Genomic DNA, 21129 nt, shown 5'->3' with positions numbered 1-21129 from the left:
TGGTCGAGTAGCTGACTTGAACCCTTGTTATTTGACGTCGGTGGCAGGATTTGTTAAAATACAGGTTTCTGGGGTCTGCATCAGACCGACTGAATAAGGATCCCCAGGGGTCAAGCCTTCTTTCAGCAGTTCACTAAAATTTTCTGTGCCCTTAGTGCCTGGCACTGTGCTTAGCTTTGGAAATACAAGAGAGGACATGACATAGGAGCTGGCCTAGAAAGAGTTTACTGGCCTGTGGAAAGGATGAATAGACAGCTAGACAAATGGCTACAGCGCCCCACCCCATTCCTCGGTAGGAAAGGGCTGCCTGAGCGGGCGGAACACCGCACTCATTTCAGCCTGTATTTCAGGAAAATGAATTAATTTCACCAACAGGTAGCATATAGATAAAGGCAACTGAGAATTGCACTCAGTGTCTGCCAACACCCCTGAGGATTTGCTATTTGAAAAGATTCCAGAGTGATTAAGTTGGAGCCCATTGGGTATGAAGCACAAGGTGTTTTCCCCCTGGAAATGGTGACCTAGTGCTAAAGTCTTCAGCTAGTAGCAGTTTTAAATACTTTATATTCCCCTTTGTTGATTGGAAGAAAAAGAGTGGAAAGAGTTGATTGGCTGAGGGGGTGGACTGCATTATTGATGTCAGCCCATTTTTGTACAGTAAATAAGTATACAGTTAAAAACTAATCTCTGAAAATGATCCTAAAGACATAATTCAGTGTACACAAATTAACTTTAAGAATATTATTCTAGCTTGACCTGTGGTGGCTTAGTGGATAAAGCATTTACCTGGAATGCTGAGTTGATGCATTTCACTTCTTCCAGCCCTTCCCCCCACTTTCTCTCTCTAAAATCAATCAAAATATTTTTAAAAAAAGAATCTTATTCTAGGCATCACTTACTGGTTAAGTGAATTATGACACTCCAGTGCAATGGACTAAATTAGCTATTAAAAATAATGTTGTGGCCTGACCAGACGGTGGCGCAGTGGATAGAGCATCGGACTGGGATGCCAAAGACCCAGGTTCGAGACTCCAAGGTCGCCAGCTTGAGTGCGGGCTCATCTGGTTTGAGCAAAAAGCTCACCAGCTTGGACCCAAGGTCGCTGGCTCAAGCAAGGGGTTACTCAGTCTGCTAAAGGCCCACAGTCAAGGCACATATGAGAAAGCAATCAATGAACAACTAAGGTGTCGCAATGCGCAACGAAAAACTAATGATTGGCCTGACCTGTGGTGGCGCAGTGGATAAAGCGTTGACCTGGAAATGCTGAGGTCACTGGTTCGAAACCCTGGGCTTGCCTGGTCAAGGCACATATGGGAGTTGATGCTTCCAGCTTCTCCCCACTTCTCTCTCTCTGTCTCTCCCTCTCCTCTCTAAAAAAATGAATAAAAAACAAAACAAACAAACAAAAAAACACTATCCCTCAATCTCTCTCTCTGTCTCTGTAAAAAATAATAATAATAATAAAAATAAAAAAATTAAAAATAATGTGTAGTGCTCGCTTTGGCAGCACATATACTAAGATTGGAACGATACAGAGAAGATTAGCATGGCCCCTGCGCAAGGATGACACGCAAATTTGTGAAGCGTTCCATATTTTGTGCATCTGCCCAAAGGGGAAACTGAGGTGAAGCACAGTGTGTTGCATTAAACTTCAAAATCGCTACTCTTCACTATAAAAATACTCTTGTAGCCCTGGCCGGTTGGCTCAGTGGTAGAGTGTCAGCCTGGCGTGCGGAAGTCCCAGGTTCGATTCCTGGCCAGGGCACACAGGAGAAGCACCCATCTGCTTCTCCCACCCCTCCCCCTCTCCTTCCTCTCTGTCTCTCTCTTCCCCTCCCACAGCCAAGGCTCCATTGGAGCAAAGATGGCCCAGGCGCTGAGGATGGCTCCATGGCCTCTGCCTCAGGCACTTGAATGGCTCTGGTCGGAACAGAGCGACGCCCCAGATGGGCAGAGCATCGCCCCCTGGTGGGCGTGCCAGGTGGATCCCGATCGGGCGCATGTGGGAGTCTGTCTGACTGCCTCCCCGTTTGCAGCTTCAGAAAAATACCAAAAAAAAAAAAAAAGATACTCTTGTAAAGCAGTCTGTGAAATGAAAACGAAGCCGAGCTATTCCTGGGTTATTTATGCCATTGAAAGAAAAAATAATAATAATGTGGGCCCTGGCAGGTTGGCACAGTAGGTAGAGTGTTGGCTTGGAGTATGGATGTCCCTCCCGGTTTGATTCCCAGTCAGGGCATACATGAGAAGTGACCATCTGCTTCTCTTCCCCTTTCTCTCCCCCTTCTCTCCCTCTTCTCCTCCAGCAGCCAGTGGGTCAGTTGGTCTGAGAGTCAGCCTCAGGTGCTGAGGATGGCTTGGTTGCTTCAAGCATTGGCCCCAGATGGGGGTTGTCAAATGGATCCCGGTTGGGGTGCATGCAGGAGTCTGTCTCTCTAACTCCCCTCCTCTCACTCAAATAATAATAATAATAATAATAACAAAAACAACAATAATGTTGTAGATCAGAGGTTCCCAAACATTTTGGTCTCAGGATCTCTTTAAACACTTGAAAATTATTGAGAGCTCTAACAAGGTTTTGTTTATGTGTTCTACAGCTATCAAAACTTTTGAAATTAAAACTGAGAGATTTAAGAAATATTTATTCATTATTTTATTTAAAACAGACTCCATTAGCCCTGGCCAGTTGGCTCAGCGGTAGAGCGTCGGCCTGGTGTGTGGGGGACCCGGGTTCGATTCCCGGCCAGGGCACATAGGAGAAGCGCCCATTTGCTTCTCCAACCCCCCCCCCCTTCCTCTCTGTCTCTCTCTTCCCCTCCCACAGCCAAGGCTCCATTGGAGCAAAGATGGCCCGGGCGCTGGGGATGGCTCCTTGGCCTCTGTCCCAGGTGCTACAGTGGCTCTGGTCGCTGCAGAGCGACGCCCGGGAGGGGCAGAGCATCGCCCCCTGGTGGGCAGAGCGTCGCCCCTGGTGGGCGTGCCAGGTGGATCCTGGTCGGGCACATGCGGGTGTCTGTCTGACTGTCTCTCCCCGTTTCCAGCTTCAGAAAAATACAAAAAAAATAAATAAATAAAAATAAAAAATAAAACAGACTCCATTATATGATAACATGAATGATACAGTTTACAAAAATATATTTCAAAACAAAAAGAAAATAGTGAAAAAATGGTATTGTTTTACATTTGTGGTATTTTCTTTAATGTCAACATAATAGAAGGCAGCTGGATTTCGTATCTGTTTTGAGAGAGGAGAAACCAGAAGAATGCAGAAAAAGGGGGCCTGCAATGTCTGGGGTCTTACACTCCAGCCAGTGACCTCAGTGTTTAGGACTGAGGGAGTAAGGGCAGACAGAAAAGTTTGAAAAATAACAAACCACAGCTCATCCTTGCTTGTTATTAGTTCCTTAAAAGAAACTTGCAGTACCAGGAAGAAGAATGAGTTCTAGTCAAGGACTGACCCTTAGGCCTTCTCTCTTACCTCTCCCCTCCTGGAGACACAAAAGTCATGTAGGTCTGCAAACAAAGAAGTCATAAAAATCAGGCATTTGTCACGTGAAAGCTAAAGCTGTAAAGGTATATAAGATGTAAGAAATCTAACTTTGGAGCCCTGGCCGGTTGGCTCAGTGGTAGAGCGTCGGCCTGGCGTGCAGAAGTCCCGGGTTCGATTCCCGGCCAGGGCACACAGGAGAGGCGCCCATCTGCTTCTCCACCCCTCCCCCTCTCCTTCCTCTCTGTCTCTCTCTTCCCCTCCTGCAGCCAAGGCTCCATTAGAGCAAAGATGGCCCGGGCGCTGGGGATGGCTCCTTGGCCTCTGCCCCAGGTGCTAGAGTGGCTCTGGTGGCAACAGAGCAACGTCCCGGAGGGGCAGAGCATCGCCCCCTGGTGGGCAGAGCGTCGCCCCCTGGTGGGCGTGCCGGGTGGATCCTGGTCGGGCGCATGCGGGAGTCTGTCTGACTGTCTCTCCCCGTTTCTAGCTTCAGAAAAATACACACACAAAAAAGAAATCTAACTTTGGAAAGCTTGTGTCTTTGATGCTATCAGCCCCATGTGCTCTACTTGCTTTTTTTTTTTTTTTTTTTTGTATTTTTCTGAAGTTGGCTCTGACTGCTATTAAAATCCTTTTTCCTCTATCAAGTTGTCTGGGCATCTTTGTCCTCCTTTGATTCCTGCTACAGTTTCAGTATTCAAACTGTTGCAGTATCTTATATTATGTAATCACTAGGAAACTACTCCATACTTGTGAAAGAAAAATGAAAAAAGGCAGATAATGTATTAGAATTAAAAAAAAAAAAAGAATTAAAATAGCCCTGGCTGGATAGTTCAATTGGTTAGAGCATCATCCCAAAGCACAGTTCCGTCCCCGGTCAGGGCACCCACAGGAACAGATGTATGTTTCTGTTTTTCTATCCCTCCCCCCCTGTCTCATCAATAAGATAAAATTTAAAAACAGAATTAAAATAAAAATAGTTTTGAGCTGCCCTCAGTTGGTTAGGGCAGTGGTCCCCAACCCCCGGGCCGTGAACCAGTACCGGTCCGTGGGCCATTTGGTACTGGTCCGCAGAGAAAGAATAAATAACTTACATTATTTCTATTTTATTTAAGTCTGAACGATGTTTTATTTTTAAAAAATGACCAGATTCCCTGTTATATCCGTCTAAGACTCACTCTTGACACTTGTCTCAGTCACGTGATACATTTATCCATCCCACCCTAAAGGCTGGTCCGTGAAAATATTTTCTGACATTAAACCGGTCCGTGGCCCAAAAAAGGTTGGAGACCACTGAGTAAGGGCATACATAGTCCTTATACACAAAGGTTGTGGGTTTCTATCCGTGGTCAGAGCATATACAGGTACAGATAGATGTTTCTCTCTCTCTCTCTCTCTTTCTCTCTCTCTCTAAAACAATAAATAGGGTTCAGGGAATAGTATTGTCCTGGTGCACTGAGGTTACGGGTTCAAACTCTGGTACGTATAGGAGAAGCAGTCAATGAGTGCAACTAAATGGAACAAGTAAGTTGAACAACCAGTTGATGCTTCTTTCTTTCTCTCTCTCTCAAATCAATGGAAAATTTAAAAATTAATTAATTAGCCCTGACTGGATTGCTCAGTTGGTTAGAGCATCGTCCATTCTTTCCCCATTCTTTTTTTTTTAAAGCTTAGTTGTTGTTTTTTTTAAGATTTTTTATTTATTCATTATAGAAAGGGGGGAGAGAGAGAGAGAGAGAGAGAGAGAGAGAAGGGGGGAGGAGCAGGAAGCATCAACTTCCATATGTGCCTTGACCAGGCAAGCCCAGGGTTTTGAACCGGCGACCTCAGCGTTTCCAGGTTGATGCTTTATCCACTGCACCAACACAGGTCAGGCTTTCCCCATTCTTTTGATAGTTTAGTGTTCATTCCCAAAACACAGCAGAAAGGTTTGAAGAAGGAAGAGGGAAAGAGTCAAGGAGCAAGGAGGTTTCTCCTCAAGTGGCCTTTCCATTCCAATAGATCTCTCCCACAAGAGCAGGCTGAGGGGCTGAAAGTTGTGGGTCTCATTAGTTCAAATCTGTAAAACAAAATCAGCTACTTCAGTGAGTCATTCAAGTGGAAAAAGACAATGGGACAGTGGATTCAGAACCAGAATTCCCACACAGCTGCAGTCAGCTGCTCCTTTGGGAGACGGCGTAGTTTTCCTATCTTCACTGGGCTGTAAGGTACACGAGATGGAAGACTTGGTCCACCGGGCCTGAGCTTCTCTCCCTTCCTGGTCCTGCAGGCTAGGACTGGGCTCTGCCAGCTCCTCTTTAGAGAGCCAGCAAGGTGGAACCCCTTGCCTCAGCCTCCTCTTTTGTTCCTTTTTTTTTTTTTTTTTACAGGGACAGAGAAAGAATCAGTGAGAGAGATAGATAGGGACAGACAGGAACAGAGAGAGATGAGAAGCCTCAATCATCAGTGTTTCGTTGTAACATCTTAGTTGTTCATTGACTGCTCTCTCATATGTGCCTTGACCGCGGGCCATCAGCAGACCGAGTAACCCCCTGCTACAGCCAGTGACCTTGGGTCCAAGCTGGTGAGCTCTTTTTTTTTTTTTTTTTTTCTCAAGCCAGATGAGCCTACGCTCAAGCTGGCGAGCTCGGGGTCTCGAACCTGGGTCCTTCCGCATCCCAGTCTGACGCTCTACCAACTGTGCCACCGCCTGGTCAGGCTACATAGGCAGGTATAGGATAGTTAATTAACAGTTAATAATTAACATGATTATAATAACAATGAGGGGATTTGTGGTCTCTGTGCCCTGAGAGGTCTGAAAAAGATTACTCTTACATTTCAAAGACATATATGATATTCTTACATTTCAAAGGTATGTTATTAGGTATGTCATTGTAGATGCCAAAAAAAAAAAAAAAAAAGACGACAGGCTTAGTTAAGGTAAACATTGACCTTTGTTAAGGAAAAATACTGGCCCAGCCTGACCAGGTGGTCGCGCAGTGGATAGAGCGTCGGACTAGGATGCAGAAGACCCAGGTTTGAGACCCCTAGGTCGCCAGCTTGAGCGCAGGCTCATCTGGTTTGAACAAAAGCTCCCCAGCTTGAGCCCAAGGTCGCTGGCTCAAGCAAGGGGTTACTTGGTCTGCTGAAGGCCCACGGTCAAGGCACATATGAGAAGGCAATCAATGAACAATTAAGGTGTTGCAATGTGCAACGAAAAACTAATGATTGATGCTTCTCATCTCTCAGTCCCTGTCTCTGACTCTCTCTTTGTCTCTGTAAAAACAAACAAACAAACAAAAAAAACAAAACAAAAAATACTGGCCCAGAACATGACTACCCAACACGAACTACTGTTAGTTAAAAAGTTTTCGCCCTGGCCAGTTGGCTCAGCGGTAGAGCGTCGGCCTGGTGTGCGGGGGACCTGGGTTCAATTCCCGGCCAGGGCACATAGGAGAAGCGCCCATTTGCTTCTCCACCCCCCCCCCTCCTTCCTCTCTGTCTCTCTCTTCCCCTCCCGCAGCCAAGGCTCCATTGGAGCAAAGATGGCCCGGGCGCTGGGGATGGCTCCTTGGCCTCTGCCCCAGGCGCTAGAGTGGCTCTGGTCGCGGCAGAGCGACGCCCCGGAGGGGCAGAGCATCGCCCCCTGGTGGGCAGAGCTTCGCCCCTGGTGGGCGTGCCGGGTGGATCCCGGTCGGGCGCATGTGGGAGTCTGTCTGACTGTCTCTCCCCGTTTCCAGCTTCAGAAAAATACAAAAAAAAAAAAAAAAAAAAAAAAAAGTTTTCATTTCAGACCATCCTATGTGATTACTGTAGGTCTCTGAGTTTATAAGGCTGCCATGTAGGCCTCTCCTGAGCTTGTCAAGTTTAATATGAGGCCCCTTTTTCATCCACAGATGAGAAAGTTAAATGTTACCGATTTATCTAACCTTTAATCAGATATAGCTGTGTCGATGGTTGAGACCGTCTGTGTGAGAACCTCCAAACCTGTAGAGAATTTTTATGAGTTTATTTGAGCCAAACTGAGGACATTACCAGAGAAGCAAGATGTCAACTGCTTTGGGGAATGGCAGTTTTGTAGTTTCTTTCATACATTTAGTATTAGGAACACAAGGAGAGATTACATGAAGGTGACACAAAGCAAGGTACAATATAGTAAAGATTATGTGCTCCGTTGAGGGTGGTTACGCCTGCTAGGGCCCTGGAAGAGAGGATTACTTGTGTCATTTCAAAGATGTGTTAACACACAAGTAAAGTTAACCTTTCACTAGAGAAAATATATGCCTGGGGCATAACTACCCACCATGACCTGCGCAGTTAGGAATTTATGATCAGATTGCTCCATGAGGTTACTTTCAGTTAGATTTTTTACCTCACTCTTTTTTCTTTTCTTTTCTTTTCTTTTTTTTTTTTTTGGCCACAGCACTCTCAGCCCACTATAGTAAGGAGGTGTATTAGTTTCCCAACTAATTTATTATCTTTCCATTGTGGTGGTCAGGGTATCAGAAGAGCTGTGTCCCCTCTGGAGTTTCTAGGGGAGAAGCCATTGCCTTGCCTTTCTCGCTGCTCAAAGTCAACTGCATTCCTTGTCTGGTGGCCCCTTCCTCCATCTTCAACTCCAGCAGCAACTGTAGTCTGTCAACTTCTGGACTAGAACTCACTTTACTAGATTGGTTACACGGTCTCATCTCTGGTCCTCCCCTCACCCAGCCAATCCACCCCAGGAGAAAAGGAACAAAAGAGGAGGCTGAGGCCAGGGGTTCCACCTTGCTGGCTCTCTAAAGAGGAGCTGGCAGAGCCCAGTCCTAGCCTGCAGGACCAGGAAGGGAGAGAAGCTCAGGCCCGGTGGACCAAGTCTTCCATCTCGTGTACCTTACAGCCCAGTGAAGATAGGAAAACTGCGCCGTCTCCCAAAGGAGCAGCTGACTGCAGCTGCATGGGAATTCTGGTTCTGAATCCACTGTCCCATTGTCTTTTTCCACTTGAATGACTCACTGAAGTAGCTGATTTTGTTTTACAGATTTGAACTAATGAGACCCACAACTTTCAGCCCCTCAGCCTGCTCTTGTGGGAGAGATCTATTGGAATGGAAAGGCCACTTGAGGAGAAACCTCCTTGCTCCTTGACTCTTTCCCTCTTCCTTCTTCAAACCTTTCTGCTGTGTTTTGGGAATGAACACTAAACTATCAAAAGAATGGGGAAAGCCTGACCTGTGATGGCGCAGTGGATAAAGCATCAACCTGGAAACGCTGAGGTTGCCGGTTCAAAACCCTGGGCTTGCCTGGTCAAGGCACATATGGGAGTTGATGCTTCCTGCTCCTCCCCCCTTCTCTCTCTCTCTCTCCCCCCTTTCTATAATGAATAAATAAAAAATCTTAAAAAAACAACAACTAAGCTTAAAAAAAAAAAAAAGAATGGGGAAAGAAAATCAATTACTTCCAAAGACCTCTCTTGTTTTGTTCTAAAGTCCCTTATAATTACCTCTACTATGGAACTGGGTTGTTAATTTACCATGCAGAAGTAACACTATTTCCAGGCTCAGGGCCCTGGGGACTGCAGGAAGTCAGCAGACCACTGGGGAAGTATGCAGACCCCCCCCCCACCGGGGAGAAAATGCTTTTCCCGCTGAAGATATTTGCACAGGGCTATCAAAGGCTACTGGAATATTTACAGTGTTCTCAAAACCCTCTAAGGTGTATCAGAATCCAACATTTACACATGGCTCACTTTGCCTACCAAATTAGGTCCAAACTCCCTAGCTTATTTATTTAAAATAGTTTATTAATTTATTTTCATCGTAGCTTTTTCTTCTTCCTGATTATAGGAATCATACATGCTTAGCTTGAAAAGTGTTTTTAATTATGGAATTTTATAATGAGACTTCCTGGTCATTTTGCCCTCCATTCTGTATATATTCCTTTTGTGTTTCTTTAGTCATATATGTTGACATGTGTAAAAATGAAATTATATTACACTTTACTGCAACTTGCATATCTAGAACATCTTTTCATGTCAATATATGCAGATTCTGTGTGTGTGTGTGTGTGTGTGTGTGTGACAGAGACAGAGAGAGGAACAGATAGGGACAGACAGGAGAGAAATGAGAAGCATCAATTCTTCGTTGCGGCACCTTAGTTGTTCATTGATTGCTTTCTCATATGTGCCTTGACCCAGGGGGCTACAGCAGACTGAGTGACCCCTTGCTCAAGCCAGCGACCTTGAGCTCAAGTTGGTGAGCCTTGCTTAAACTAGATGAGCTCGCGTATAAGCCAGCGACCTTGGGGTTTCGAACCTGGGTCCTCCGTGTCCCAGTCCGATGCTCTAACCATTGCACCACTGCCTGGTCAGGCAATATACGCAGATTAAAAAAATTTTATTGATTTTAGAGAGAGAAGAGGGAGAGAGAGAGAGAAACATTGATCTATTTCTGTATGTGCCGTGAACAGGGACAGATCTGGCAACCTTTACATATCGTGACAATGCTCTAACCATTTGAGCTATCTGGCCAGGGCTATGTGCAGATATTTTTTGATGTTACACAAATCTCTGTAAGTCAAACTGGTCAATTTTCATGCTTCATTTTTGTGTATTCTTCTTCCTGCAGAATTTTTACTTTTTCTGGCTACATAAATCCTACCCACTCTTGAAACTCTGATCAAATATCATCCTATTCAAATATAAAATATCATCTTCTATGACCCAACACAGTGCCTGGCAATATGGTAAGTGATTAACCAATGCTTATTGAATAAATTAACTAAATGAATGATTCTTCAGCTAAAATCCCCAACAGACTCTGAGCTCCTAAAGCATTTATCTGCACTGACTTTCACAATTAATGTATGTTTCTTTCCTCAGTGGTTATGGAAAAAGGAATTGTTTCATTAATAAGTCATTTCTTTGTGTGCAGCAATTCTTAGGCTTTTATAAGATCCACAAACACTAGTACTCCTTTTCTTACCTGTACTGGCCAAGATGACAACAGGAATGAAGAGGTAAAACAATTAGTGAAAAAGAAAAGGCTGCAGAGAGTCTAGAGCAGGGGTCCCCAAACTATGGCCCGCGGGCCACATGCGGCCCCCTGAGGTCATTTATCCGGCCCCCGCCACACTTCTGGAAGGGGCAGCTCTTTCATTGGTGGTCAGCATCCATATCCTGTGCTCCTGGAGTACTGTATGTAGCAGCGTCGCTCACGTACAGTACTACTTCCGGTGACGCGGGATGCACACGTCACGGCTCCGGAAGCGTGTCATATCACTTGTTACGGCTAGCAGTGACATATATGGAACCGGACATTGACCATCTCATTAGCCAAAAGCAGGCCCATAGTTTCCATTGAAATACTGGTCAGTTTGTTGATTTAAATTTACTTGTTCTTTATTTTAAATATTGTATTTGTCCCCGTTTTGTTTTTTTACTTTAAAATAAGATATATGCAGTGTGCATAGGGATTTGTTCATAGTTTTTTTTTATAGTCTGGCCCTCCAACAGTCTTGAGGGACAGTGAACTGGCCCCCTGTGTAAAAAGTTTGGGGACCCCTGGTCTAGAGCTTAATAGTTCCTTTAAGACAGCGGTTCTCAACCTGTGGGTCGCGACCCACAGGTTGAGATCCGCTGCTTTAAGACATTAGGAAGAGCAGAAATCAGTGGGACTGGAATAATGGAATGATTTCCCACAGGGTTAAGCTGTGGGATACGCTGTGGAAAGGGGACATTGACTAGAAGGGGCAGAGGAGGGGAAGCCTGGGGTGGAGGTGAAGAGGGGTGAGTGACGGAGAATGGCTGCTGGGAGGAAGTGTGTCCTAGCAGCTGACCACCCAGGGCGACGACCACAGTCACTGAGGGGTGGAGCCACATCACCGTGACAAGACAGGAGCTCTCAGTACCCAGGGAACTCAATGCTGTGTGTATGTGTATGTGTGTGTGTAAAACTTATGCAAAATGTATTCTAACCAGTGGTGGGATGCAAATAATTTAACAGCCAGTTCTCTGCCCTAATGATCGTTTTAAGTACAAATGAACAATATACCAAAAAGTAGTTTATTATTTCATGCATTTAATACTTAAATAAGAATAAGAAAGGTACACAAAACGAGATTATGCTTTAAGAGTTTTAAAATATTAATGAAAAATATTAAATAATACCTGACAGAAAACAATAAAACTGTTATTTAAAATATTTACCCCAGTTGGGCGCATGCGGGAGTCTGTCTGACTGCCTCCCTGTTTCTGGCTTTTGAGAAATTTTTAAAAAAATAAAAAATAAAATAAAAATAAAATATTTACCTATGTATGGAATGAACATTACTACAGGCTCTTAGAACAGTGGTCCCCAACCCCCGGGCCACGGACCAGTACTGGTCCGTGGGCCATTTGGTACTGGTCCATAGAGAAAGAATAAATAACTTACATTATTTCCATCTTATTTTTATTTAAGTCTGAACGATGTTTTATTTTTAAAAAATGACCAGATTCCCGCCATGGCCGGTTGGCTCAGCGGTAGAGCGTTGGCCTGGCGTGCGGTGGACCCGGGTTCTATTACCGGCCAGGGCACATAGGAGAAGCGCCCATTTGCTTCTCCACCCCCCCCCTCCTTCCTCTCTGTCTCTCTCTTCCCCTCCCGCAGCCGAGGCCCCATTGGAGCAAAGATGGCCCGGACACTGGGGATGGCACCTTGGCCTCTGCCCCAGGCGCTAGAGTGGCTCTGGTCGCGGCAGAGTGACGCCCCAGAGGGGCAGAGCATCACCCCCTGATGGGCAGAGCGTCGCCAGTCTGTCTGACTGTCTCTCCCCGTTTCCAGCTTCATAAAAATACAAAAAAAAAAAAAAAAAAAAAAAAAGACCAGATTCCCTGTTACATCTGTCTAAGACTCACTCTTGACGCTTGTCTCGGTCACGTGATACATTTATCCATTCCACCCTAAAGGCCGGTGCGTGAAAATATTTTCTGACATTAAACCGGTCTGTGGCCCAAAAAAAGTTGGAGACCACTGCCTTAGAATACGCTGTTGCATAGAAGAACGTTAAAAAAAGAGTAAGGAATGTAAATTTGTGATTTCCACATTGGGCAGCTGCCCAGGTGCCCACCTTAGAGAGAACTCTGATTACAAGTGCCATTTTAACCGGTTTGCAGAATTCAACAAAAAGTTAGGTATCAGCCTGACCAGGTGGTGGCGCAGTGGATAGAGTGTCGGACTGGGATGTGGAGGATCCAGGTTTGAGACCCTGAGGTCGCCAGCTTGGGCGGGCTCATCTGGTTTGAGCGAAGCTCGCTAGCTTGGACCCGGGGTCGCTGGCTCGAGCAAGGGGTTGCTCTGTCCGCTGTAGCCCCATGGTCAAGGCACATATGAGAGGGCAATCAATGAACAACTAGGGCAGGGGTCCCCTAACTACGGCCTGCGGGCCGCATACAGCCCCCTGAGACCGTTTATCTGCCCCCCCCCCCGCCACACTTCCGGAAGGGGCACCTCTTTCATTGGTGGTCAGTGAGAAGAGCACATTGACCATCTCATTAGCCAACAGCAGGCCCATAGTTCCCATTGAACTACTGGTCAGTTTGTTGATTTAAATTTACTTGTTCCTTATTTTAAATATTGTATTTGTTCTCGTTTTGTATTTTTACTTTAAAATAAGATATGTGTAGTGTGCATAGGGGTTTGTTTATAATATTTTTATAGTCCATCCCTCCAACAGTCTGAGGGACAGTGAACTGGCCCCCTGTGTAAAAAGTTTGGGGACTCCTGAACTTGGGTGTTGCAATGAAAGACTGATGATTGATGCTTCTCATCTTTCTCCGTTCCTGTCTGTCTGTCCCTATCTATCCCTCTCTCTGACTCTCTCTCTGTCTCTGTAAAGAAAAAAAAAAAAAAAAAAGTTAGTTATCAGTTCTACCTAACTGGTGCGAACTGGCTGAATCCCACCACTGAATACCCCCCCCCTCCAAATGGCAACTGAGCAATTTTTAGTGCCTGAAGTGGAGGCTCCACAGAGCCATCATCAGCACCCAGGGCCAATGCAATGGAGCCATAGCTGCGGGAGGAGAAGGGATAGGAGGAGAATGGGGAGGGGAGGAGAAGCAGATGGGTCGTTTCTCCTGTTGCCCTGACAAGGATTCAAACCTGGGGCTTCCACATGCCGGGTCAATGCTTTACCACTGAGTCAACTGACCAGGGTCACACTATGCTGTCTTTTGTCTGATTTTTCACTAACTATACCGATTTTGAGATTTGTCCATGTTGTTCCATGTATTGATAATTCATTTTCACTACTGAGTGGTATTCCAGTGTATGAATATATAATTGTTTATTCATTCATCAGTTGATGGACTTTTGGGTTCATTCTAGTTTTAAGCTATTATGGATCAAGTTGCTATGGACAAAGACTGCAAGTTCTTTTTTTTTTTTTTAATTTTTTATTTATTCATTTTAGAGAGGAGAGGGAGAGAAAGAGAGAGAGAGAGAGAGAGGAGAGATAGAGAGGGAGATCAGGGGAGGAGCTGGAAGCATCAACTCCCATATGTGCCTTGACCAGGCAAGCCCAGGGTTTCGAACCGGCGACCGCAACATTTCCAGGTCGACACTTTACCCACTGCGCCGCCACAGGTCAGGCCAAAGACTGCAAGTTCTTATATTAACATTAAGTTTCCCTTTCCTTTGGGTAAATATATAGGAATGGAATTGCTGGTAAGTGTATTTTTTTATTATTTTTTAATGTTTTAATTAATTTATTTTTTACAAAGACAGAGAGTGAGTCAGAGAGAGGGATAGACAGGGACAGACAGGAACGGAGAGAGATGAGAAGCATCAATCATTAGTTTTTCATTGCGCGTTGCAACACCTTAGTTGTTCATTGATTGCTTTCTCATATGTGCCTTGACTGCGGGCCTTCAGCAGACCGAGGAACCCCTTGCTGGAGCCAGCGACCTTGGGTTCAAGCTGGTGGGCTCCTGCTCAAACCAGATGAGCCCACGCTCAAGCTGGTGACCTGGGGTCTCGAACCTGGGTCTTCCGCATCCCAGTCCGATGCTCTATGCACTGCGCCACCACCTGGTCAGGCGGTAAGTGTATTTTTTTATAGTAAGTTTATTTTTTATTTTATCAGAAACTACCAAATGGATTTCCAAAATGGTGGTAACATTTTGCATTTTTTACCAGCTATGAAGTTCTAGTTGCTCAATACTTTTGCCAACACTTGGTATTTTAAATCTTAATTTTAACCATTCTAATTGGTATAACTGGTATAACATTGTGGTTTTAATTTGCATTTGCCAAATGACTAATGATATTGAGTATCTTTTTAATTGTTGCATTTTATATGTTTTAATTATTATTTATTCATTTTAGAGGACAGAAAGAGAGAGAGAAGGGGGGAGGAGCAAGAAGCATCAACTCCCATATGTGCCTTGACCAGGCAAGCCCAGGGTTTTGAACCATCGACCTCAGCATTCCAGGTCGACACTTGATCCACTGCACCACGACAGGTCAGGCTTTGTTCCATTTTATTTAAAAAAATTTTATATAGAAATTAAATTTAATGGAGTGACATTAATACATAGATTTCACCTGAGCAGGTGGTGGTCCAATGGATAGAGCGTTGACCTAAGACACTGAAGACACACCCAGGTTTGAAACCCCAAGGTCGCTGGCTTGAGCGTGGGATCATAGACATGATTCCATGGCTGCTGGCTTGAAGCCCATGGTCACTGGCGTAAGCAAGGAGTCACTGGCTCAACTGGAGTCCCCCAGTCAAGGCATATATGAGAAAGCAATCAATGAACAACTAAAGTGCTGCAACTACAAGTTAATGCTTCTTTTCTCTCTCCTTTCCCGTCTGTCCCTCTATCTTAAAAAAAAAAATACTACATAGATTTCAGGTAAATATTCTAGAGCATTTGAACTGTTGTGTGTGTGCCCATCACCCAAAGTCAAATGAGCATCTTTTTTTTTTTTTGTATTTTTCTGAAACTGGAAACGGGGAGAGACAGTCAGACTCCCGCATGCGCCCAACCAGGATCCACCGGGCACGCCCACCAGGGGGCAACGCTCTTCCCACCAGGGGGCGATGCTCTGCCCCTCTGGGGCGTCACTCTGTCGCGACCAGAGCCACTATAGCGCCTGGGGCAGAGGCCAAGGAGCCATCCCCAGCGCCCGGGCCATCTTTGCTCCAATGGAGCCTTGGCTGCGGGAGGGGAAGAGACAGAGAGGAAGGAGAGGGGGAGGGGTGGAGAAGCAGATGGGCGCTTCTCCTGTGTGCCCTGGCCAGGAATTGAACCCGGGACTTCTGTACGCCAGGCCGACGCTCTACCACTGAGCCAACCGGCCAGGGCCAAATGAGCATCTTTTTAAGGGCTTTTTTTTTTTTTTGCCATTTATCATCCTCTTCGGTAAAGTATGTTAAAAAAATTTTAACCAATCTTTTCTCCCACTGTGTGGCTTACATTTTTAACAGTGTCTTTTGAAGAACACAAGGTTTGAATTTTAATGAAGTCTGAATTATCAAGCTTTTTCTTTTACAGTTTGTTTTTCTATCCTAATTAAAGAATTGTTGCCTAACTGGATGTCACTAAGACGTATGTTCAAGAGGAATGTTAGCCTGCAGTTTCTTAGAATGCTTTTTTTCTGATTTTTGGATAACTACTTTGGTAGAGGCTTTGTTATATCCATTTTAGGTCCAAAGGCGGCTACGGTCCAAAGAAGCCACTAAGAAAATAAATTATAAGATATTTGAACCAATTAAATTTCACACAAGCTTTTTCAAAGATTAGTATCTAACAAGCCTTTTGCCTTGAACATTTGAAAAGGATTTTTAAAGATGCTTTCTCTAAAATACATGAAGACAGCCATAGGCCCTGGCCAGTCTGCTCAGTGGTAGAGTGTTGGCCTGTTGTGTGGATGTTCTGGGTTTGATTACTGGTCAGGACACACAGAAGAATTGACCATCTGCTTCTCCACCCCGCCTCCTCTGTCTCTCTCTTCTTTTCCCAAGACAGTGGCTCAATTGTCTTGAATCCATTAGCCCTGAGTGCTGAGGATGGTTCTGTGGAGCCTCTACCTCAGGTGCTAAAAATAGCTTGGTTGTGAGAATGGCCCCAGATGGGGTTGCTGGGTGGATCCCCGTTGGTGTGCATGCGGGAGTCTGCCTCTCTATCTCCCCTCTGCTTACTTAGAAAAGAAGAAAAAAAATACATGAAGATGAAAATATCTTGTGAGACTCCAGCTGGATAGCTAAGTTGATTAGAGCATCATCCCAATGGGCTAAGGTTGTAAGTTTGATCCCTGGTCAGGGCACATACAAGAATCAACCAATGAATGCATATATAAGTAGAACAAAAAAATCGATGTGTCTTTTTCTTTCTCTTTTTCCCTCTCTCTAAAAGTTAGTAAATAAAAAACTCTCATGAGTTTCAAACAGCCAATTTCCTCTATATAAAATTTTGGAGTTTTATGTGTCAGGATATCAAAGGAAATAAAAAATATTGCTCACATGTTGGATGACTATGAAAAATAGATATTTAGCACTGCACCCAACTTCTAGAGTAATTGTGTAATTTTTTTTGTGTGTGTATTTTTCTGAAGTTGGAAACGGGGAGGCAGTCAGACAGACTCCCGCATGTGCCTGACCGGGATCCACCCGGCATGCCCACCAGGGGGCGATGCTCTGCCCATCTGGGGCGTCGCTCTGTGGCAGAGCCATTCTAGCGCCTGAGGCAGAGGCCATGGAGCCATCCTCAGCGCCCGGGCAAACTTTGCTCCAGTGGAGCCTTGGCTGCAGGAAGGGAATAGAGTGAGAGGAAGGAGAGGGGGAGGGGTGGAGAAGCAGATGGGCGCTTCTCCTGTGTGCCCTGGCTGGGAATCGAACCTGGGACTCCTGCACGCCAGACCGACGCTCTACCACTGAGCCAACCGGCCAAGGCCTCTTTTTTTGTTGTTGTTGCTGAATTTCATTGGCTAAATCTTCAATTGAAGGTTGATATTTTGTACACTTCAAGCACAAGCAAGCGCTACTAACTTCATCTGTCAATCTGTTTCTTTTGTTGGTTTTGATATTTTTTTTACAGAGACAGAGAGAGAGAGTCAGAGCGAGGGATAGATAGGGACAGACAGAGAGGAACGGAGAGAAATGAGAAGCATCAATCATCAGTTTTTTGTTGTGACACCTTAGTTATCCATTGATTGCTTTCCCATATGTGCCTTGACTGTGAGGCTACAGCAGACCAAGTAACCCCTTGCTTGAGCCAGCGACCCTGGGTCCATGCTGGTAGGTTTCGCTTAAACCAGATGAGCCCGCGTTCAAGCTGACAACCTTGGGGTCTCGAACCTGGGTCGTCGCATCCCAATCCGACACTCTATCCACTGCGCCACTGCCTGGTCAGGCGTGTAATTCTTAAGTCCTTTAAAATTAGCTTCATGGAGATTTTGCTTGAGAAACTTGCAGTTATAAAGTTTGTTGCATGTCTAACATTTAAAATTTATTTTTGAGACCTTATTATTGAATCGACTTGAAAGACTTACTCTTCAGATGCTGTTTCCCAAAACAACTATTTCTGCAATTTTGCTAGTTGCCCAAGTAAATCTTAGTGTTTGGTGTAGAGTCATATAGAAGTGGGGAAAAAAAATTTAACACACATTTCACTCTTATTTTTTCTATAAAAATATAACTCTTTATTAAATAACATGCACAAATATCAACTAGTAATTTATTAAACAGATATGATTTAGAACAAGATTTAAAGAAATACAAATCCTTAGGTACAATTTAGTATCTTGTTCATGACAGTTGAATAGTTAAAAAAAACCCACTGATTAAACTAACCATCCATTATTTCTCTTTCAGAATCCTAAATCATTTTAGGCATATACTCCATTCCAAGTTTTTTTCTAGCATTTCAGAGCTTCAGAATACCTTTAATATCAAGAGCCCTTAACTACTTACTTAAGTATAAATTCCCAACAAGGCATTAAGCTATTCTGATTGGCTTGAGTCATCTTACAAAGGAAACCTGCAGCAGCAGAATCATGGCAGAGGCTCCAGCAACTCTGAGGGGCATTGGAGAGGGTGAAAATTATGGTTAGTACTAGAAGCTGGGATGACTACAGTATGCCAGATTCCTGCTTGTGTGCCCTTACTCGTCTGCAGCTTATTCCATTTGCCCAAAATGATCTTTCCCACCCGTTATCAGGTGGACCATCAACACACAATGCTGTATACACTTACCCCTCTCATATTGCAATGCTCAAAAATCTGTTCTTTTTCAATTTTTAGGCAAAATTATAAACAAAATTTGCATTGTTTTTCATGTTAAAAAGTATTGCTTTTATAAATTAGCCTTTAATGTTCCCAGCCTTAATTAACTTCAACAAAACCAGTGCTTCAAAATCTACCCTGCCTTTCTTGGCCCCATTTATCCAATAAAATGTAAAGGCCAAAATCTCTCATCTAAATTTCTAAACACTACTACATCTAACCTTTATATTAAAGTCCTTGCACTGTGTATTTTACACGTGCTTCTTTATTGCGCATGCCAAATACAATATGAATTTAAATATAAATTGACATGAAAATTAAAAAATCCCTAAGCTTAATATGTACCTTTGCACTCAAAAACTTCAATTTTTACAGTCTCTTCAATCAGCTAGAATTTCAACTTGCAAGCTGAATTTAAAACTTTATTCCTCCTATATTCTTTTTATTTTTTCTATCAGAATAAAAAAACATCCAGTATTATTTTAAGTCAGAGAAAGTACTGTAGAAATTTCTGTAAATTTTCTCATATACTTATAATCAATTTTACTAACCTAATTTTCCTTTCAAAATGTTTACTAAGTTTAGCAGCAGGTTTCAGATCAGATATATTCCTGAATATTTCATCTGTATCAATGCACTGAGAAATTGGACTTTTTCTAAGTCTATTGTTAATTACAGTATTTTATTAAAAACAGCATACCAAATCTTAATTATAAAATTCTGAAAATGATGTTTTGCATCTTCATACAAGGAAAAAAATACAGAGTATTAATGAATTTTCACAAACATTGTAGAGATCAATCGAAATATGCCTATTCTTTTTCTTACTTTACTAAGTTTTTATTTTAAAAGTGCAAAGGTTATTAAGCTTCAAACATTATAGTTTAGCAATGTAAAAAATTTTACAATGATTTAACATGATCAATAAAATTTATTAAACATATTTTACATATATTCAGATTCATACTTGAATATTAAAATAGACATTTACAATTTCAGAATTTTCATTCAAAGGCATCTGGGGGACAGGAGGAGAGAATAGGCTCTTCAGTGAAATGAGAAAAGAGCTGTTTCTTTGTATGACTAATTCTAAATAATATGTCCAACACAGTAAGTCAGAGATAGGTACGGTACTAGGAGACTAGTATGAACACCTTACACTATTTTCGGTATCACTTATGGAGCGAGTTAAATTATAGGAAGAGGCATGCGATACAACTAAGTCACAACCTTTACCGTTATGGTGATGAAAACAAGCTAACTCAAACACATGCATGCCTTATTTAAGTTTTGCTACCTGAACACACTACTGCTGCACTCCATACAAACTACAACTTTGGTCCAATAAAACATTAGACAAAACAGGTTTACAATTATTTCTTTGTACATGTTTTGACTTACTAATCCCTCTGTATACACCTGACCATTAATTACAAGATATACATCTGCACAATATGTATAAAATAAGTTATTGAAAAGGAAGACATTAAACTTTTGAAAAGAAAACTGTACAATTAATTTACAGATATAATAAATTGAAGTAATTTTGTGCCAAGTTTTTCTTCCATGTTAGAAACTATTTGGTAGGAACTGAACCTTTTAGTTTACTGATATACTTTAATAAAACTTGAAAGAGATTTGCATACTAGTGGTTACTTTATTATTTAAAGTGCTAACAACTTCCAGCGCTGTTAGCAGATTCTCAACTTTTTATATATCTACCACAGCTTGCCAACATGCTCCAATGCAATTGTTACTTTTCACCAACATAAATAATAATTTTCAATTAGAAACTGTTTGGACCTAAAATCCAAAATAATCTTTTCATTTTTTAATAAAATGACAGTGTTTACTACATAACCAACTTTAGTTGAACTCTACCAACAATTGTAAAGACCTAACATCTGTGTTTTTGTCTAAGGGCAGTATTCCACAGTTTGACACTCTTGAGCTGCAGCAGTTGATGACACAACAGGAAGTAACGGCTGCTATATAGGAGTCAATTCAAAGTCATCATTAACATCAACAAGGGGAACATAAAACTCCTGGATTTCATAAATGCTGATAGATTTATAGGTGGCAGGATCAAGTTCCTGGAGTTTGAGCTGCCATTCTAATCTCTGAACAGCATTTAAAGCTGCAGCTTCATGTTGTTGCCTCATTAAAAGACAGGTCTATTTAAAAGAAGAGAAAAGTTAACCAATTACTCTATTAAATTAGCTTTAAAAATTAATTTTACCCATAGTTTCCTTAGGGATTAAGATAAAAACATTAGAGGTATAAAAAGTTTTGAGTTATACATCCTGTCTAGATCCATATACCAACTAGTTCTGGGCCTGCAACTTAACACTCATTTTACAGATGTTAATTTAAAACTGTTTTTTCAAATAATAAGATTTCAAATTAACATAAAATCTAAGG

At 43.0% G+C, this 21129-nt stretch overlaps 1 protein-coding gene and 1 non-coding gene across 4 annotated transcripts in view; one reads left to right on the top strand and one right to left on the bottom strand.

Annotated features, from left to right (window-relative positions):
* Positions 1–1491: 1491 nt before the first annotated feature.
* Positions 1492–1598, top strand: LOC136383612 (U6 spliceosomal RNA). Its single transcript, XR_010747437.1, has one exon. It is a non-coding gene; the product is annotated as a U6 spliceosomal RNA (small nuclear RNA).
* Positions 1599–18098: 16500 nt separating this feature from the next.
* Positions 18099–21129, bottom strand: part of ANKRD12 (ankyrin repeat domain 12) — a 146741-nt gene continuing 143710 nt past the window's right edge. For all 3 annotated transcript variants that reach the window (XM_066352938.1, XM_066352941.1, XM_066352939.1), the window contains one exon: positions 18099–20882. In XM_066352938.1, coding sequence (XP_066209035.1) covers positions 20697–20882 — 186 coding nt within the window. In that variant the 3' untranslated portion in view covers positions 18099–20696. The remainder of the gene's footprint in view (positions 20883–21129) is intronic.

Source organism: Saccopteryx leptura, chromosome 11, assembly GCF_036850995.1.
Source record: "Saccopteryx leptura isolate mSacLep1 chromosome 11, mSacLep1_pri_phased_curated, whole genome shotgun sequence".
Lineage (NCBI taxonomy): Eukaryota > Metazoa > Chordata > Mammalia > Chiroptera > Emballonuridae > Saccopteryx > Saccopteryx leptura.
The sequence above is the reverse complement of the archived record's forward strand: the minus strand, read 5'-3'. Positions and strand labels throughout refer to the sequence as shown.